The 17,856-nt window shown below is 35.4% G+C and overlaps 4 protein-coding genes and 1 pseudogene across 6 annotated transcripts; 3 read left to right on the top strand and 2 right to left on the bottom strand.

Moving 5' to 3' along the window:
- On the top strand, positions 114-1,848 carry LOC104761103 (annotated as a pseudogene).
- Positions 4,946-5,930, bottom strand: LOC104761113. The gene has a single exon (XM_010484149.2). The coding sequence runs from the start codon at positions 5,634-5,636 to the stop codon at positions 5,121-5,123; it is 516 nt and encodes a 171-aa protein (XP_010482451.1). The 5' UTR covers positions 5,637-5,930; the 3' UTR covers positions 4,946-5,120.
- On the top strand, positions 7,305-10,856 carry LOC104761123 (probable serine/threonine-protein kinase At1g54610). The gene is made up of 7 exons (XM_010484159.2): positions 7,305-8,410; positions 8,502-8,786; positions 8,883-9,200; positions 9,279-9,506; positions 9,590-9,805; positions 9,903-10,286; positions 10,375-10,856. The coding sequence occupies exons 1-7, from the start codon at positions 7,796-7,798 to the stop codon at positions 10,525-10,527; spliced, it is 2,199 nt and encodes a 732-aa protein (XP_010482461.1). The 5' UTR covers positions 7,305-7,795; the 3' UTR covers positions 10,528-10,856.
- LOC104761146 (switch 2-like) lies at positions 11,639-15,081 on the top strand. 2 transcript variants are annotated; one of them, XM_010484184.2, is made up of 6 exons: positions 11,639-12,113; positions 12,223-12,329; positions 12,518-13,684; positions 13,768-14,170; positions 14,260-14,482; positions 14,578-15,081. In XM_010484184.2, exons 1-6 carry the CDS (start codon positions 11,721-11,723, stop codon positions 14,895-14,897), a joined length of 2,613 nt encoding a protein of 870 aa, XP_010482486.1. In that variant the 5' UTR covers positions 11,639-11,720; the 3' UTR covers positions 14,898-15,081. The 2 variants fall into 2 exon arrangements, with proteins under 2 accessions (XP_010482486.1, XP_019098628.1); XM_019243083.1 differs by lacking the exon at positions 11,639-12,113 and having other exon boundaries at positions 12,227-12,329; positions 12,526-13,684.
- On the bottom strand, positions 14,887-17,209 carry LOC104761132 (unconventional prefoldin RPB5 interactor-like). 2 transcript variants are annotated; one of them, XM_010484174.2, is made up of 10 exons: positions 16,961-17,209; positions 16,817-16,876; positions 16,523-16,690; positions 16,037-16,423; positions 15,881-15,955; positions 15,757-15,790; positions 15,529-15,647; positions 15,350-15,391; positions 15,184-15,249; positions 14,887-15,095 (listed from the first exon to the last, which is right to left on the bottom strand). In XM_010484174.2, exons 1-10 carry the CDS (start codon positions 17,162-17,164, stop codon positions 15,039-15,041), a joined length of 1,212 nt encoding a protein of 403 aa, XP_010482476.1. In that variant the 5' UTR covers positions 17,165-17,209; the 3' UTR covers positions 14,887-15,038. The 2 variants fall into 2 exon arrangements, with proteins under 2 accessions (XP_010482476.1, XP_010482470.1); XM_010484168.2 differs by having other exon boundaries at positions 15,529-15,650.

The following is a 17,856-nucleotide window of genomic DNA, read 5'->3' on the forward strand; positions in this document are numbered from 1 at the left end:
CTTTTGTAAAATCAAAATTGAGTTTTATAAGCTTGAAAAATGTCAATGGTGTTGTTTCACTAGGAAATTAATTTGTTCATGTTAGTTGATTCACATTTGATATTTTATTTTGCTTTATAAATCTCTTAAACACAAAAATAAATAAATCTTGCATGACCGGTGGAGACAGTTGAAACAAACCCATCCAACACTCCAATATCATATTCATTTTACTATGGTTTATATTTCGTGACTTTGTTTTCTTACATTGTCTTTATCTCTCTCTCTCCTTTTCTCTTCCATTGTTAAATTTCACAGTTTAAAACTCTATAGATATCCCAAAAAAAAAAAGAAGAAAAAACTAAATTGATGGTGAAGTTAACACAGAGATTGGGTGGGTTGGTACTGCGATTTGCGGCATTTTGTGCCGCATTAGGAGCGGTTATCGCAATGATCACTAGCCGTGAAAGGTCTTCCTTCTTTGTCCTATCCCTAGTAGCCAAGTATAGCGATTTGGCTGCGTTCAAGTAAGTTTTTCCTATTTGGCGTGTTTAACGAGGATTTTTATAAGTATGTACATGCTTATGCATGCATGTGTGCGTCTATCGCAGGTACTTCGTGATTGCAAACGCGATTGTGAGCGTTTATAGCTTTCTCGTTCTCTTTTTACCTAAAGAGAGTTTATTGTGGAAGTTCGTAGTTGTGTTGGACTTGGTAATTTATCTCTATACTCTCTATGCTAGTAACTTTTTTTTTTTTTTTCTCTTTTAGCTAATGTTATCAAAAATACATTATACTAGTTACTAACCCACAGTAAACAGTGGGCTGAACACTTTATTTGGAAAAAATTTAACATAATTTGATCTGTTATTTTGTTCTTTATAATCTTTAAAAAATATCTGATTTTTTTATTTTTTGTTTTACTTTTTATTGTCGCCCTAAAAAACTGTATAAAATCAGATTATATTTATGATAATTATATCAGTAAAAATCTTAGCTGTTTAACCAAATAGATATTTCTAAATCTTTCTTTTTTTGCAAAGAATTTAATAAACTAATATTTTGTCTACTCTAATTAAATTGTCTTAATTATCCTTAATGATTATATCATTTTTTTGTAGTAATTATAATGGCATTCTAATGTTATTTTTTACATTTTTAATGTTATTTTTATAAACGTAAGAAGCCCAATCACATTAATTCTCGAAAATAAATGTTAGGTATAATAATTATTATTATTTATCATAAACATACTAATACAATGTAGAATTTGTTAGAACCATGCATGATTAGATTGATTCAGACAACTTCTAATGTTCTCTGTTTATAGCTTAACTTCGATAAAAGTATGTTGTTTAATGAACTTTTATGTAAATGTTATATTAACCGTAAAGATGGTGACGATGCTGCTGACGTCGAGCTTATCAGCGGCAGTGGCGGTGGCACAAGTGGGAGAAAACGCAAACGCAGGTAAGGTTGGTTGCCAATTTGCGGCCAAGTACCGAGATTCTGCGATCAGATAACCGGAGCATTAATCGCCGGTTGATGCAGCATATGATGGGCTTTAGGTGGATGTTTATGGATTTGGATCCATTAGATTTGTAAGTTTATTTTAATGATAATTATTTGATATTGGAAATGATTAGGATTAGAATATTTAGTGTTTATATATTTCCTTAATTTAGATTTGAGTTTATCATAAAAGATGTATAAAAGGGATCAGACCCTCACATGTATTTAGTGTGCTTTCCTTAGTTTTAGAATATTTAGTGTGCTTTTAATGTAGTTCATTTTTTTTTCTCGCTTTTCTTGATCACTACACAATTAAAAATATATTTATTCAATATCAATAATCAATATGAAAGGAAAATGGGGGTTGTATATGTAATATTCATATTCCTTTTGTTTTTTCTACTTATATTTGTATCCTAATTACAAGTTTACAACATCTTTATATTCGAACTCTTATTTATTTTTTGTCATGTTAAGTAATGGTTAAAATATATATAATATAACACATTAAACTAAAATAAAAAAATAATATATTATAATATATTAAATAAATTATTAAATTTATTTTAAATAATAACATTAATAAGTTTCTCATATATATTATCTTATAACAATTAAAATTATTTTAATATATATTAATATTAGTTAAATGCTTGGCAAATACTTTTTTTTTTTTGTAGAGAAATGCTTGGCAAATGCTTCAAATGAGAGCATCTGTAGTTTCTAAATGCTCTCTTATATACTCTCCTAATAGATATTGATTGGATGATAAAATTAAAAAAACTAATTCATATGCTCTTCCAATCAAGGTCTTATAAATTATTTTGATAACCTCGGAAAAGGTTGTAAACTTGTAGTGAGATCAATTCCTTGGAACTTTTGAACAAACAAATGCTTTTCATATACGGTCATATATAGTCTCATACAAACAAAGTCCTTTTTGGTTGACAACTGAGAAAACACTGATTAATATTTCAGGTCTTTTAATTTTAACTGTTTGTTTCAAAGAAATTACTCCTTCTGTTTTCGAGATTTTTTCCTTCTTGAAATTAAATGATGTTCTCACCTTTTTATACACAAATTATTACTACTTCTCTATGCAGGTATGCAACATTTACTATGTACATTTTTTTTTTTACGTTTTATTTATCATTGATTTGTTCTCGTTTTTTTGTTGAATTATGTTAAGTAAATAATAAAATGATGTTTTTTATACTAAAATAGCTTCTTAATCTATGTGTTAAAAACAGAAACCTCAAACATCAAATATACTGAAAGAAAAGAAAATGATTTTGTCAGATCCTACTAGCAAGCAATATCTTGAGAAAACTAAAAGACAAAAGAAATGAGCAACAAAAGTAGTAGATTCACAAAAGGGATAGTTTTCGACTTTCCACCAAGAAAAGCACAACAATGTTTAAGACTCTTGATCAACCACAATGAAATCATGGATGAACCACAGTAACTCCTGAGTTGTCGTCGAAGATGCGGCCGTAACCATTCACTCCCCAATTTTCTCCCCAGCAGTTATGGATGAGGAAAAACAGTTTATGATCATTCCTACAACTAGGACCATGTGAGATGATGCTTATACCCATATGCTGCCTATAAACTCTTGACTTGGTAGATTTCTTGAAATAATTTGGTGGAGTAGAGTTATTAAATTACACATTGTAAATTAATCAATAGCAGAGTGAGAGATACTTTATTTTCATTAATCAAGGACAGCCTAATTTTATTTGTTACTAACCTTCTTAAGTGACTGGAATTTATTATCACCAACGTCAAAAGAGATGGCTACAGATGAGAAATCGAGCTTCTCACTAATAAATTCGGCTGAAATATTTTCTTTTATTGAAAAAACTTCCATTTCTCATGATGTCCGGAGCCCCCTGCCTAATTTATTTTCAAATAACAAAGCAATCATATGTTTTTATTAACTCTAGTTCTCTAATGTAAAACAATTTACATATGTATATGATCACATCTTGTACAAGATTATAAACCCATTTTTTTGAATATGTCAATTTTGTTATACCTTTCAAGTGATTACTACTAATTTTACTGTTAGACCAAGATATTGGAATTGTAAAACTGATACACTACAATTTAGTAGGTAAGATTGTAAAAGTGATGTAAAAAGTCAACTGATAATTATTGTTAAAAACAAAGTTTGAAATTCCGCTTATCCTAAAAAAAACTAACCTGAATTTAATTTTGGAATTTAAGGAAAATGAGTAGTTTTCATAAAAATAAAAATCCTTGAAAATTGTCAATATAAAATTTTATTTTATCACAATTAATGCTTAAATTTTTCATAACAAATACTTTGTTGGAAAAAATAATTGTTTCATAAACATAACTACCTTGGGTTGGATGAAGCAACAATAATGTAAACCTATGATTAGTATTTTAGAGGTTGGGATACTTGTGTATCAAGTTTAATTAATGGCGATGAATGTTAGAACTTACAAGCAAGATAACACAAACTATAGATTCAATTCCTGAGATTTTCTTTCATCCCCAAATGTAATAGTACCCAGAAAAATAAAGTCAGAAAGAAGATATGAAAAGGATATTAAGAAAATGTGAGATAGAAGAAAGCATACTGATTTTGATCTTCTTAAATTATAGTTAGAGCTAATATTTTATCTAAATAAATAATTAAACTACAACTCTAAGCCCATTGGGCCTTAATGTTGTTAAAGCCTCATGCCTATTCAAATTACCCATTCTAATAAATTAAATTTATTCTTCTTCCAAACAACACGATGAATATATATGGCCGGTACTCGATTTGCAACTTATTAGGTGACTACTAAAATAGCACAACCAGTCAACCACTTATCATCATCATCATACAAGTTCTTGTTGATGAACCTCAAAGAATTTGTATCATATAATGATATAAACTCTTGCGGAAAAAAAAAGAAGATCAAAATATATATTATCGTTAGTTGACTATTATATGTATAAAATAAAAGAATTAATGCCTTTATCAGCGAGTAGAGTAGGTGTTTTGAATCATGTTATGAAGTAACAAGTGAAACAGAGAGTCGTCCTCCTCCGTGATCATGATTTTCACGCAAAAATTTCATCCCATAAATCAAACATAGTTAGTGAGAGATTGTGTTGATTAAGCTTCAAAGTTCAAACACTCCTTGCTTCTTTTGCCTCTATAGACAAAATCATTCATTGTGGGACCTCGACCACCGAGATATAATAAGACCAGAGACTTCTAAAGAGTAAAGACTTCTAAAGAGTATTTGATTATGTCTTTTGGTCTTTTGCCCCATTGAAATGTAGTTTGTTCAATTGTTGTTACAAGGATATTTTGTTGGTTCAGTTTTAGATTTCTGTTATGGTTTTACCAAAAAGAAAAACCATGAACCCCAAACACTGGATATAGAACAATTGCTTCTAAATTTTAATAATTTGAGACGATTTCAAGAACTACTAATGATAGTGAACTGAACTATGTTTATAAAAAATGTACATTATACATTGCTACATTAGCAAGAAGTTGTTAAAAAAAAAAAAGAGAAAGCAGAAGACAAGAGTTTCGATCATAATAAATTTCCAGATTAAAAAAGAAAAAAAAAATTCCCAAAATCACAAAATAAGAAACCCTAAATCGAATCAAAATCTTTTCTGATAAGAATAAAATAACCCAAAACAGCACAAACAGCAGCAACAGCATTGCCTTCTTTCAAAAGAACCTTAAAGACAAATCCAAACACTTCTCTTGTAATCTTGCGAGCTTCAACAACCAAAACTCTTCTCGATTTCCCAAAAAACGCGAGCAACACAACCACCGATATCCAAATCACCATAACCGCCGGAACCGCAACCGCAGCCGCCGCAACCATGGACATGGCTCCAAACACAGCTCCCAACACCACAGAAGCGTAAACCGCCGGTAACCGCGACGGCGACGGAGATGAGGTGTACTGGAGCTTGTACCAGCTAAGTACAGATGTGAGAAAGTTCCAAGAGGAAGACAAGAGAATAGCGTAGACAGCTACAAAGAGACAAACCCATGTCCGTCTCTTGCTCATGATCCGCATAAAGATAAGGTACGATCTTGGTGGAGACAAAGAAGAAGAGCCATTCGATGTTCTTGGTGACTCTGTTGGATCCATCATCAGCGAGAGAGAGAGAGATCTATCCGATTCAGAGATTATTACTGCTTCTTTTTTTTTTAATCTTTATCGTGGGAATTGAAATATCCGTGGATTTGTGAGATTTGTCCCAAAAGATGCAAGAAAGAAGAAAATGTGTTAAAGTCTTCAGATTTGAAGGGAAATAGATTTAGTTCACGTGAATCATACTCTCATGTCGAAGAGCGTGTTTTACACTCGTTTGTTTCGAGGATCGTAGTGGAGTACACGCGCTTAAGTGTCGTTTTGTTTATTGGTAATCCCACAAGAGACCAGACATGGAAACTGCGTGAACTGAGAGATCAAAAGTATTATAATTTCCATTAATATCATATACTTACTCTTTTTCTCCTCTCCAAATTAAGAAATTAACCAAGATACGCATTTTCTGTTTATGCCATTGTTTTATTGCAATAAAATCTGTTTAAGAAGGTAATCAAAATCTTCTTTTTTTTTAGGTTAGTCATAGAGTGCGCCTCTACGCTTATCTTAGCCGACAAGAAAAATAAAAACGAATCATTTAACCTTTTAATTATAATTTCCTTTTTTATAGTTTTTGACGCTTATTGCTAAGCCTTTTTTTTCTTGAATCCCATATATGAATTGCGCTTGTCTATATCTTATCATCAAGTAGTTGAGTATTAGCTTTTCCTTTTTCCTTGAATATTCTTTTGCGTCTAGCCATCAAATGAGATGAGATTCTCTGGACATTTATCTTCACTAATCATATTAAGTTGAGAATCTTTAACCAAATATTTTGAACTGTATAAATATTTTGGTTAACCATCTTCCAACTACTTCCAAGTATTCTTTGCTTGTCATTTAATATGTATCAATTAAACGTTATATCAACAATATCTTTATTATAATCCCATGACCGGATAATTCCGGTGCAATACAACAGTGGCAGCACCACATCCAATGAAGATGTCGGCATCCTTCCTCTATAGTTAACCATTTTGTATTAATAATTTAAGTTAGTTTTTTTGTCAAAAGACATCGTGCTATCGTGTGCGTCAAGTAAATTAAAGTATTCCATAAAATCTATATTAGTATAGTATGTAAAAATACCTCTTACATTAGTACACTGTACAAGCTGTATTTGGCAACTTATTATCTGCTAATTATCTCGCTTAAACGATCACAACTCTGAACTTTATTCAGTTATGTGTATTGGTGATTACTTTTTCCTTCATTGTTTCATAATTCATTTCCAATAATAGGATCTTCATAAAGAAAAATATCTTTCATTAATTATTATTAAAGTTATTCTGTTTAAACACACAATCAAAGATTATTCTGATAAGTTTTTGAATTTATATCCATATATGATTTTTTTAGGCTTAACAAACGACCTTATTTTTTTAATCACGGTTACAATCAAATCATTTTGAATAAATTCAAACAAAACAAAGTAAGCAGTCAAATACAAATCAAATATTTGAATGACTAAAATTGGTATCAAAATCTTTTTAAAATCCAACTAATTTTTAATCTAACATTTACGTTGACTAAAACAAATCTTCAAACAAATTTTTGAATTGGCTACTATTTTTTTTCTAATTGAATATTATTGTAATGGTCAACAACAATTAGGCATATAACAATTAAACTCACATTTAATTTAAATCCGACATTTTTATTAAAGAAAATTAAAAGAGAATGCCATGGAACAACAAGGGCGGCTAAGTTAGTTATAATCGATCGATCGATGATTGTGACTCACTGTACGTAAGCGTTTAATCAGTCAAAATCCAAAAATCTCTCAACTTTGCTTTTACATTCCTTTGATTCAACGCTTTAGGCTAAAGTCAATCATCCTGAATTTCCATTAAATTTCACTAATTTGCGCCGAAAGTTTTGATTTTTTTCCGGTGAGAATCACTCTGTTTACTTGTTCTGAGGATTTCAGTCTCTGGTCTTCTGGAGAAAGAAAAAAAACACGATCTTTGTTTTTTGGTGAACTGGGGTTTGCCGTTGAAGTGTTTTGGTGTCTTCATTAAGTGTTGATTTGTTCTGAGTAGATTGAAATTAGGGTTTTAGATTTCAGGGGGTGTTGGATTGTGAATAAAGGTTACGTTTTTGCTTTTGATTGGTTATGTATGTATGTTTATGTTGTTTAGATTCATCTTTTAGTGCTTAGAATGGGTTGTGTAAGTTCTAGGCATAGGCCTTTTAGAAGAAAGTCGTCAACACTCAATGAGTTACCTGTGGAGAAACCTCCTTCCTCGCGGATTGATTCGTCGAGGATAGAGGAGTGGATCCAACCGGCAGATGGGTTTGATAGATCCAGTAGCAAGGGAGATGCCAATGTTAGGTTATTTAGTTCAGGTAGGTTTCATGATGATGATCAGATTGGGAAGATTTTGGAGTATCCTGAGACGGTTGGTCGTATGGATCGAGTTGTTCATGATCAGGAATTGAGAAGGGCGTCTAGTGCTGTTGCAGACCCGGATTTGGAGATTGATTCAAACGTTATGAAGCATAAGCCAGAAAGATGGAATAGCAGGGTTTCTAAAGTTTCTAGTCAGTTTTCTGATCATCTTCTGATTGAGAGGGAACCAGAGAAACCTGGGATTGAAGCCTCGGTTCTAGCAGTTCCTCGGGAACTGAAGAGGGACCCGAACTTTGTTGGCCCAAATGATGCAGAGAGGAAGCAAGTGGCTGCAGGATGGCCGACTTGGCTGGTCACCGTTGCAGGTGAGGCACTAGTGGGTTGGACTCCACGCCGAGCAAATACTTTTGAGAAGCTGGAGAAAGTAAGCTTCTTTTTGTTAACTTTCTTTGCTTACAAATCCTGTTTTTGTTTAATATGTAGATTCAGAGTGAAACTGTAATTTATGGATGCAGATTGGTCAAGGAACATATAGCAATGTGTATAGAGCTCGTGATCTTCTTCATAACAAGATCGTTGCGTTAAAAAAGGTCCGATTTGATCTTAACGATATGGAAAGTGTTAAGTTTATGGCAAGAGAGATCATAGTAATGAGACGGCTTGATCATCCTAATGTCCTGAAACTGGAAGGGTTGATCACTGCCCCTGTTTCATCGTCCCTCTACTTAGTTTTCGAGTATATGGATCATGATCTCTTAGGACTTTCTTCGCTACCCGGTGTCAAGTTTTCAGAGCCTCAGGTATTTGCATATAATTTGCTTTGCTACGTCACAATTAGAAAGTGTAGAGTTTGTTTCGCTTCAAAATCCGTGTCTTTTTATGTTTCTGTTCTTTAGGTTAAGTGTTACATGCGACAACTTCTAAGTGGGCTTGAACATTGTCACAGCCGCGGTGTTCTTCATCGTGATATTAAGGGCTCAAATCTACTGATTGACAGTAAAGGAGTCTTGAAGATTGCAGATTTTGGGTTAGCCACATTTTACGACCCTGCAAAAAGTGTTCCATTGACTAGCCATGTTGTCACTCTTTGGTACCGGCCACCAGAACTTTTGCTTGGAGCCACTCATTATGGTGTTGGGGTTGATCTATGGAGCACAGGTTGCATCTTAGGTGAATTATATGCTGGTAGACCGATCCTCCCTGGAAAAACCGAGGTATGCAAATTCTCGTACATTTCACTTCCTCCAAATTTGAGTTTGCTTTTACTAAAATGTAGCACTTAATCTTTCCAGGTAGAACAATTGCATAAAATCTTCAAGCTTTGTGGTTCACCAACAGAAAATTACTGGAGAAAACAGAAGTTATCGTCTTCAGCTGGATTCATAACCACAATTCCTTATAGACGTAAAGTATCAGAGATGTTTAAGGACTTTCCTGCAAGTGTTCTTTCGCTTTTAGAGACTTTACTCTCCATAGATCCTGATCACCGGAGCTCTGCTGATTGTGCCCTTGAGAGTGAGGTAACTGGTTCTTGATGTTTTACTATAAATTTTCCTGACGTCATCAAAGCAGTATTAGTCACAAAACTCTGTTTCTTTGTTAGTACTTCAAAACCAAACCATTTGCTTGCGATCCATCGCACTTACCGAAGTATCCTCCTAGTAAAGAGATTGATACTAAAATGCGGGATGAAGCAAAAAGGCAACAACCAACGAGGGCGGATAAACAAGAACGGCAAAACTCTATGACGAGAAGATCACACGAAAGAAAACTTGTCCCACCGATCAGAGAAAATCACTCTCTATCAATGACAATGGAGGTAAGTATCTCTGTAGAAGGTCTTAACTTTTAAGGTCACAATGACCATGGAGATAATTGTAAAGGGGTTAAGCAAATCATTCTTGTGGCAAATGCAGAAACAATATCAAGATTTGAGAAGCAGAAACGATAGTTTCAAGTCGTTTAAAGAGGAGAGGACTCTTCATGGCCCAGTTGCTGATTTTTTAAATATGCAAACCAGAAACAATCAAACTGGTGGGAGGATTTCACACTCAGGTCCACTGATGAGCAACAGGAATATGGCTAAGTCAACGATGCATGTGAAGGAGAATGCACTTCCTAGATACAATCCAGCTAGAGTAAACCAGAAGATGTTATCGGGATCAGTCTCCTCCAAAGCATTATTAGGGCGACAAGATCAACCAGTCTTGAATCAAAGAAGAAGAGATCGACGAGCGTACAATAGAGCTGATAATATGGATAGTAGACCTATGACTGCACCAATTGAAGACCCTTCTTGGGTTAGTTACTTGATCACTGTTTTTGATTATTCTTATTTTTGCAGCGGTTGGTTGTTTTACTAACTTTGCTGTGTATCTGTGTGTACAGTATACTCCTCGTGACAGCAAGATTTACATGTCAGGACCATTGTTGGCTCAGCCAAGAAGAGTGGACCAGAAGCTTGAAGAACATGATCGGCAACTTCAGCAATTCAACAGACAAGCACAAACGACACGCCAAGGCCGAACTCGCAATTGGTAGAGCAAAATTATGTATCAAAGAATCAATTTTTGTCTAACTTGCACCGCACCAAAGAACTAGTCGGGACAGATTGGTCAAAAAAAATGGTGTTGGTTTTCATAGATTGGGATGATAGGTTCTAGTTCTACTTACGGCTTAAGCCGCGATTTGTTGATTAGAGTGCTGTATTTATTAGAGTCACCATAGAGGTTGATCAGTGTACATTATATTATACGGAATCTCTCCTTTACATTCGTTATACTGTATTAATTTGTTCTTTATCTGTGTACATTTTATACGTAATCTCTACTTTACATTTGTTATATTGTAATGGTGAGACGTTTGATGTATAGTATTGCCTGAGAATCATCATCATCATCATCTCAAAAGAGTTTGATACAGAGATTGAATTATCCAATTCTTAACAAGCAACAAAAGCAGGTCAACCAATCTTAAGTACAGATGTAAGATAAAATCAATTCTTTTGAAAAATGGTAAAAACATTTAACTGAAGATCAGAATATGATGTCATTCTCATACACAGAGAATTCTGTGTCAGAAGGTGTCCTAAGATTTATCTGATTTCTCATCACTTCTTCAGTATACCACGTAAATCAAAGCCAAAACAAAATATGAATTAAAACAAAAACAAAAGCTGAGATTTTTCCATAGGAACAAAAAATTCTCTAAAACCGTGAACAAGAAAATTAAACAAAACGTATAACTTTCTAGGAAAAAGTAACTAGGATGAATCAGAAAGAACGTAGCGAGTTGAAATTTTTATCGATCATATGAATCATCACCAATCTACAACTTTCATCACTTTCTTCACAAAATACTTTTGAAAAATCAAATAAACCAAAGAATCCTATCCTATCAAAAAGAAGAAACAGAAGATGGGGTTGAATTGGCAATTGGAGACTCTTATCGGCGGTTACAATGAGTTTGCTATATATAAGAGATGAAACAAGAAACCCTAACCCTAAAAGCATGATTGATTTCAAAGTACAGTTTGGGCTTAGATTCGGCCCATTACTTCTAACACAAGTACAAAATATTTCCCTTTTTGGCCCCTTTATTTTGTTTAGTATTATAATAACAGCGAGTAAGTTTTAAAACTTTCTAAAAATTACAAGTTTAATTCAAGTTTCTCAAAAAGCTTTCGTCTTTGATTTCGTTTCGTTCGTTGCTCTCGCAGCGCGATCGATTTAGCGATGTCGTTGTTACACACTTTCAAAGAGACCTTGAAGCCCTGTGGTACTTTTCCGTCATTGTCATCGTTGCGAATCTCATCGACCCAAGAATTAGAACCGCCGAGAAAGCCTCCCAAATCGTCTCTCTCACAGCAGCTTCTGCGTCTCGATGATTCCTACTTCTTACCCTCGAAGCACGAATCTAAAATCTCCAAACCCGAGGTCGAAGGTTTTGATCATGGCGAAGATTATCACAAAAGAAATATCAAGTTTGAAGATGAAGAAGAAGAAGATGAAGACGATGAGACATCGATTGAATTCGGCAGACCGGGATTAAACCGGGCTGAATTTGACTATACCGGGCCTTATGAACCACTTGTGCTGTCATCAATCGGAGAGATTCCGATCATAAAGGTTGTTTTCTTACGAAAGTCTCAATTTTTGCTTATGTTTTGATGGAACTCTTAAGTGTTTATGATTCTTCACGAAATCTGATTTTGCCTTATATGATTTGCTGCTGTAGGTACCTGCTTCTATCAACTGTAGATTACTTGAACACCAGCGAGAGGGAGTCACGTTTCTGTGTAATCTCTATAAAAACAACCATGGTGGCATTCTTGGCGATGACATGTGAGTTGCTCTTTGTTATGTTACAATAATGTTCTATTTATATCCATGTGCTGTTACATTCAGGGACACTAGTTCCCCAATACAAATGGCTTTGGTTTGATTGTTTATGAGAATGTTTATTTGCATTTGAAGCTGTAGTTGTAATAGCTTTATGTTTAATGGAACTCTGATAATAAGTAGTGACTCAGGGGATTAGGCAAGACCATTCAGACAATTGCATTTCTTGCTGGAGTGTATGGAAAAGATGGTGACGCTGGTGATACTTTTGTTTCGGAGTCTGAAAAGGGTCCTGTACTAATTATCTGTCCTTCTTCGATTATCCATAATTGGGAGAGTGAGTTTTCTCGATGGGCGAGCTTCTTCAAGGTTTCAGTGTACCACGGATCAAACCGAGATATGATTCTTGAGAAACTCAAGGCACGGGGTGTTGAGGTACTTGTAACCAGCTTTGATACTTTTCGAATCCAAGGCCCTGTTTTGTCCGGGATTAATTGGGAGATAGTGATTGCTGATGAGGCACATCGGCTAAAGAATGAAAAATCTAAACTTTATGAGGCGTGCCTTGAGATCAAGACGAAGAAAAGAATTGGTCTCACAGGTACTGTGATGCAGAACAAGATTGGTGAGCTATTCAACCTTTTTGACTGGGTAGCGCCAGGGTCACTAGGCACTCGTGAACATTTCCGAGAATTCTATGACGAACCGCTTAAGCTAGGGCAGAGAGCGACTGCTCCGGAAAGATTTGTACAGATTGCAGATAAGAGGAAACAGCATTTAGTCAGCCTTCTGCGTAAGTATTTGTTGAGGAGAACGAAGGACGAGACAATTGGGCATCTGATGATGGGGAAAGAGGATAATGTAGTCTTCTGTCAAATGAGTCAATTGCAGAAACGGGTGTATCAAAGAATGCTGCAGCTACCTGAAATTCAGTGCCTTGTGAATAAGGACAATCCATGTGCTTGTGGAAGCCCCCTTAAGCAATCTGAGTGCTGCAGAAGGATTATTCCTGATGGAACTATGTGGAGTTACCTTCATAGAGACAATCCTGACGGCTGTGATTCTTGTCCTTTCTGCTTGGTGCTTCCATGCCTTTTGAAACTTCAGCAGATAAGCAATCATCTGGAGCTTATTAAACCAAACCCAAAAGATGAGCCAGAAAAACAGAAGAAGGACGCAGAGTTTGTATCTGCAGTGTTTGGGTCAGATATTGATCTAGTAGGAGGAGTTTCCGCAAGCAAGAGCTTCATGGACCTTAGTGATGTTAAACATTGTGGGAAAATGAGAGCTTTGGAGAAGTTGATGGCTTCTTGGATTTCAAAGGGTGATAAGATACTTCTATTCAGTTATTCTGTCAGGTTAGTTTTTGGAAGTAATTCCAGGTTTTTATGAATGTAGGAGTATATTTGTTGTTATAAGCTTTTGATCCACTACATTACAGGATGCTGGACATACTGGAGAAGTTTCTAATTAGAAAAGGTTATAGCTTTGCAAGACTTGATGGTTCTACTCCGACTAATCTGCGACAGTCTCTTGTAGATGATTTCAATGCGAGTCCTAGCAAACAGGTTTTTCTGATATCAACTAAAGCTGGTGGGTTGGGACTAAACCTTGTGAGTGCGAACCGTGTGGTTATATTTGACCCAAACTGGAACCCATCTCATGACTTGCAAGCACAAGATAGATCATTTCGATATGGACAGAAACGTCATGTGGTTGTTTTTCGTTTGTTGAGTGCTGGGTCCCTTGAGGAACTAGTTTATACAAGACAAGTATACAAACAACAGCTTTCAAACATTGCGGTTTCAGGGAAAATGGAGACAAGGTACTTTGAAGGCGTCCAGGTATGTAAAAGAATACAAAGTCTTTAATTTATTAGTCTCATTAAAGAGATTATTCTCTCTTCTAATGTTTTGGTGCGTCTTGTGATCAGGACTGTAAAGAGTTTCAAGGCGAGCTATTTGGGATTTCAAATCTGTTCCGTGATCTCTCTGATAAGCTCTTCACTAGCGATATTGTTGAGTTGCATAGGGATAGTAACATCCATGAGAATAAGAGATCATTGCTTGAGGAAGGTGTTTCAGAAGATGAAAAAGACGAAGAGGTCTTGTGCTCTTATAAACCCGAAACAGAGAAACCTATCCTTAAAGACTTGGGTAAGAATAAGTTTGATCTGTGCTCATCTCTCCTTGACTACATTTTGTGATAAAGTCTTCTAAACCTTTACTCTGGCTTGTGTGACTATTTATAGGCATTGTGTATGCACATCGAAATGAAGACATCGTCAACGGTGAAAGGACAACAACATCAATATCAACATCTCAGAGGTTAAATGGAGATAGTAATGGTGATGAGAACTTAGAGTGTGCGGATCGAAAGAAGAAGAAGAGAAAAGGTTGTAGTGAAGAGGTGGATTTGTCTTCTTCAAACAGAGAACAAAAAAGAGAGAAGTACAAGATGTTAGCCGAGTTTAAAGGCATGGAGATACTGGATTTTAGTAGATGGGTACTGTCAGCTTCTCCATTTGATAGAGAGAGGCTACTTCAAGACATTTTAGAAAGAGTCAAGTAACAATATCAGATTTCCTGATGAAAATTTGGTTAATTAATTGTGTATAGTAAGCTTACAAGAAGATGCACACAGTTGCATGTGTTCTTAGTTCTTACATATCATAAGGCAACCCAACAAAAAGTTGTACACATATCTGACAAGCTACCTTCTCTGGGCCTTAAATCTTGAAACTGGTTTTGATGGTTGAGACGCTGAAGACTGTACATATAACAAACAAACAAAATGCAGTCAGAATCATGTTCCCTGCATTATGATTGTTATGTAGTTCGCTGTGGTTAAAACGTACCTGCGTTTGGCTGTGTGTGCTGGTCTGTAGATTATGGGCATGCTCTACGATCGATCCCGTAAAAGCCTGCACGAGTTGGATCAGATATTTAGCAACCTTAAAAGGAAAATCAGATCTACATGAACAACTATACAACTAACAAAAGCTTGAGCTAAAGAGATATAACCTTGGTAGAATCAAACTCGGTTTCTGTTTTCTGCATAGGTGACTGCAACCAAAAAAAGTAAAATTTTGTTGTAGAAGGATGACCATAATGTAAGGTATTAGCTTGATATCGAATGCAGACTGATCTATGGATTTAAATGTAGCTTATAGAGTATACTACAGAGTATAAGATCCAAATACCTCAATCTTTTGTGGTCCTGCAACATTGGTTTTTGCCTTTGCTCTGGAAACAGAAGAGGTCGCTTGAAAGTCTCTCCATGTTCCAGCGTTTTGCTGGGGGGTTCCGCCACGTGATTGATCTACTGATAAGAAAAGAACATAGATGTTGGTTGGAGAATGGTTAAGGAAGAAGATGTTGGTTGATCTATTTGACAATGAAGTCTACTTTTCTGATGTCTGAAAGCTAACCTTTGGAAAGATATTGTGGCGCTGGTCCGATACACTGCCATTATGCCATAACAAGTATTATCAGAGAAAGAGCTGTAGAACACTAATGAAAGAAGGGAAGATCACAATGAAAGGTTTCTCTTACATTGAGCGGATCATCTAGGACTTTGTGTGGATTTTTCTCCGGTATCACTTCAATAACTTTGGCTTTGACTCTTGGCTGGATTAAAAGTAAGTAAACATTAGGACAAACCATTAACCATAAACATCAACCCAGATGTGAAATTTCCTTTGAAAATACCTTTGAAACCATGGGTTCGCTAGTGGAAGAGCTATGGCTGGAAGCTTTCGTAGCAAAAGATACGGTAGTTTCCTGTCTCCTGTATTCAATACTGTTGCGGTCTGTCTCACCTCTAATTCCTTTCACCAAAGCGTGCTCGCTCTCCTCCGCACTTTCTATAGGAGAATCATGCTCTTCACTTCTATCGTCCACATCCTCACCCTCCTGTTCTTCTTCCATTTCAAGTTCATTCAACCTGGCCATGATTCGTGCAAAAACATCGTCTTCAGGTTCACCATCTTCAGTCTCTCCTCCAGGAAGAGCAGAAGGCTCTTTTCCACTTGAATGAATCACAGCTGCAGAGGCATCTTCTTCTACATACTCTTCTCTTATCTCAACAAGTCCTTCCTATAAAAAACAATCAACAACACCGCTTCAGAACGCATATGCAGAACACAATAAGGACAAGGGAATTAACACATGATCGAATCTTCCAGCAAAACCTACCGCTGCTTCAGAGGCAGTTGTAGAGAAGAATGAAGCCTCCGTTTGAAAATCTTCAATCTCAGCTTTAAGAGAATGAATTTGAGACTGTAAAGTCTTGTCTCTTCTCTTCAAGAAGTCAACAGTTTGTTTCGATGATCTATCAGTATAGTAATTCTCTCCCAACAACACCTAATATGAATCACCAAAAACAATCCTTTGCTTCAGTTTAAACCAATTTTGAACTTTCACATTAGCCTTAGTATCTTACTGAGAAACTCCTAAAATGGAATCTAAAAGAGAGAATATGAAACATACCAAACACTCGTTGGTGTGGATCAATCGACCTGGGAAAAAAGCGATTTTGCCGAAAGGAACCTGTGTACACAAAAAGCATCAGACGGGAACAAAAAATTAGATTACAAAGGGAGAATAAAGAAGGAAAGGATGTAAAACTCTCACCATAACGTTGTGATGGAGCTGATCGGGAAGCTTCTTGACGAGATTGATGAGATTGTCGTTTTCATCTACGAACTGTTGGAGACGATTCATCTCTACTCGCTTCTCTCCGATTTTCTCCTCCACGTAACTTGCTGCTTTCCGTGCTTCCTCCTCTGAGAACAACGACGCTAACGGCGTCACAGTTCCTTTCGCCGGCGGCTCCATTCCGGTAAGGGTTTAATAAGTACAGCGACGATTCCAGGGAAAAAAAAAAAAGGAAATTGAGAGGGAAGCAAGTCAAGGCTTCTAAGTGTTATAATGAACTTAATGGGCCGATTATTTATGGCCCAATCTATTTTATATGATGTTTTCGTAAATAAAGAAGATTACCAACTCGGGATTGTAGATTTTATTAACGTTTGTAAATTGTCAATGGTAAAATTCCATTGTTAGCCTTTTTAGGATACACCCAACTAAACGAATTATACTAATCTTGATTACTATAATAATTCCATTTATAGAGTTTTATTATACTAATCATTGATTACTTTAGAGAATTATGATGTGCGTGATATATTATATTACCCACACATGAGTCTCACATGTAATGCAAGTGTGGAGATAATGCAAATGGGTTGGCAAGTAAGCTTACACACGAGAAGAAGGCCGACATGGTTATGCTACTTCAGTCTATTATATTGTAATTTGAATTCAATTCCGATATTTCGTAGTTTTGAACTAGCTACTGACAATATAAAATTAAATGATAAATTATGTCTATGATTCAAGGCATATTTAGCGATAACGCATCATTTACTACTCAAAACAAAAAAAAAACAAAATTCTATTGAACCAAGATCTATCATAAGTTACGGCAAGTAGCACTAAGATTTTCTTTAAATTTTAAAAAGAAAACA

This window comes from Camelina sativa, chromosome 3, assembly GCF_000633955.1.
Source record: "Camelina sativa cultivar DH55 chromosome 3, Cs, whole genome shotgun sequence".
In the NCBI taxonomy this organism is placed as follows: domain Eukaryota; kingdom Viridiplantae; phylum Streptophyta; class Magnoliopsida; order Brassicales; family Brassicaceae; genus Camelina; species Camelina sativa.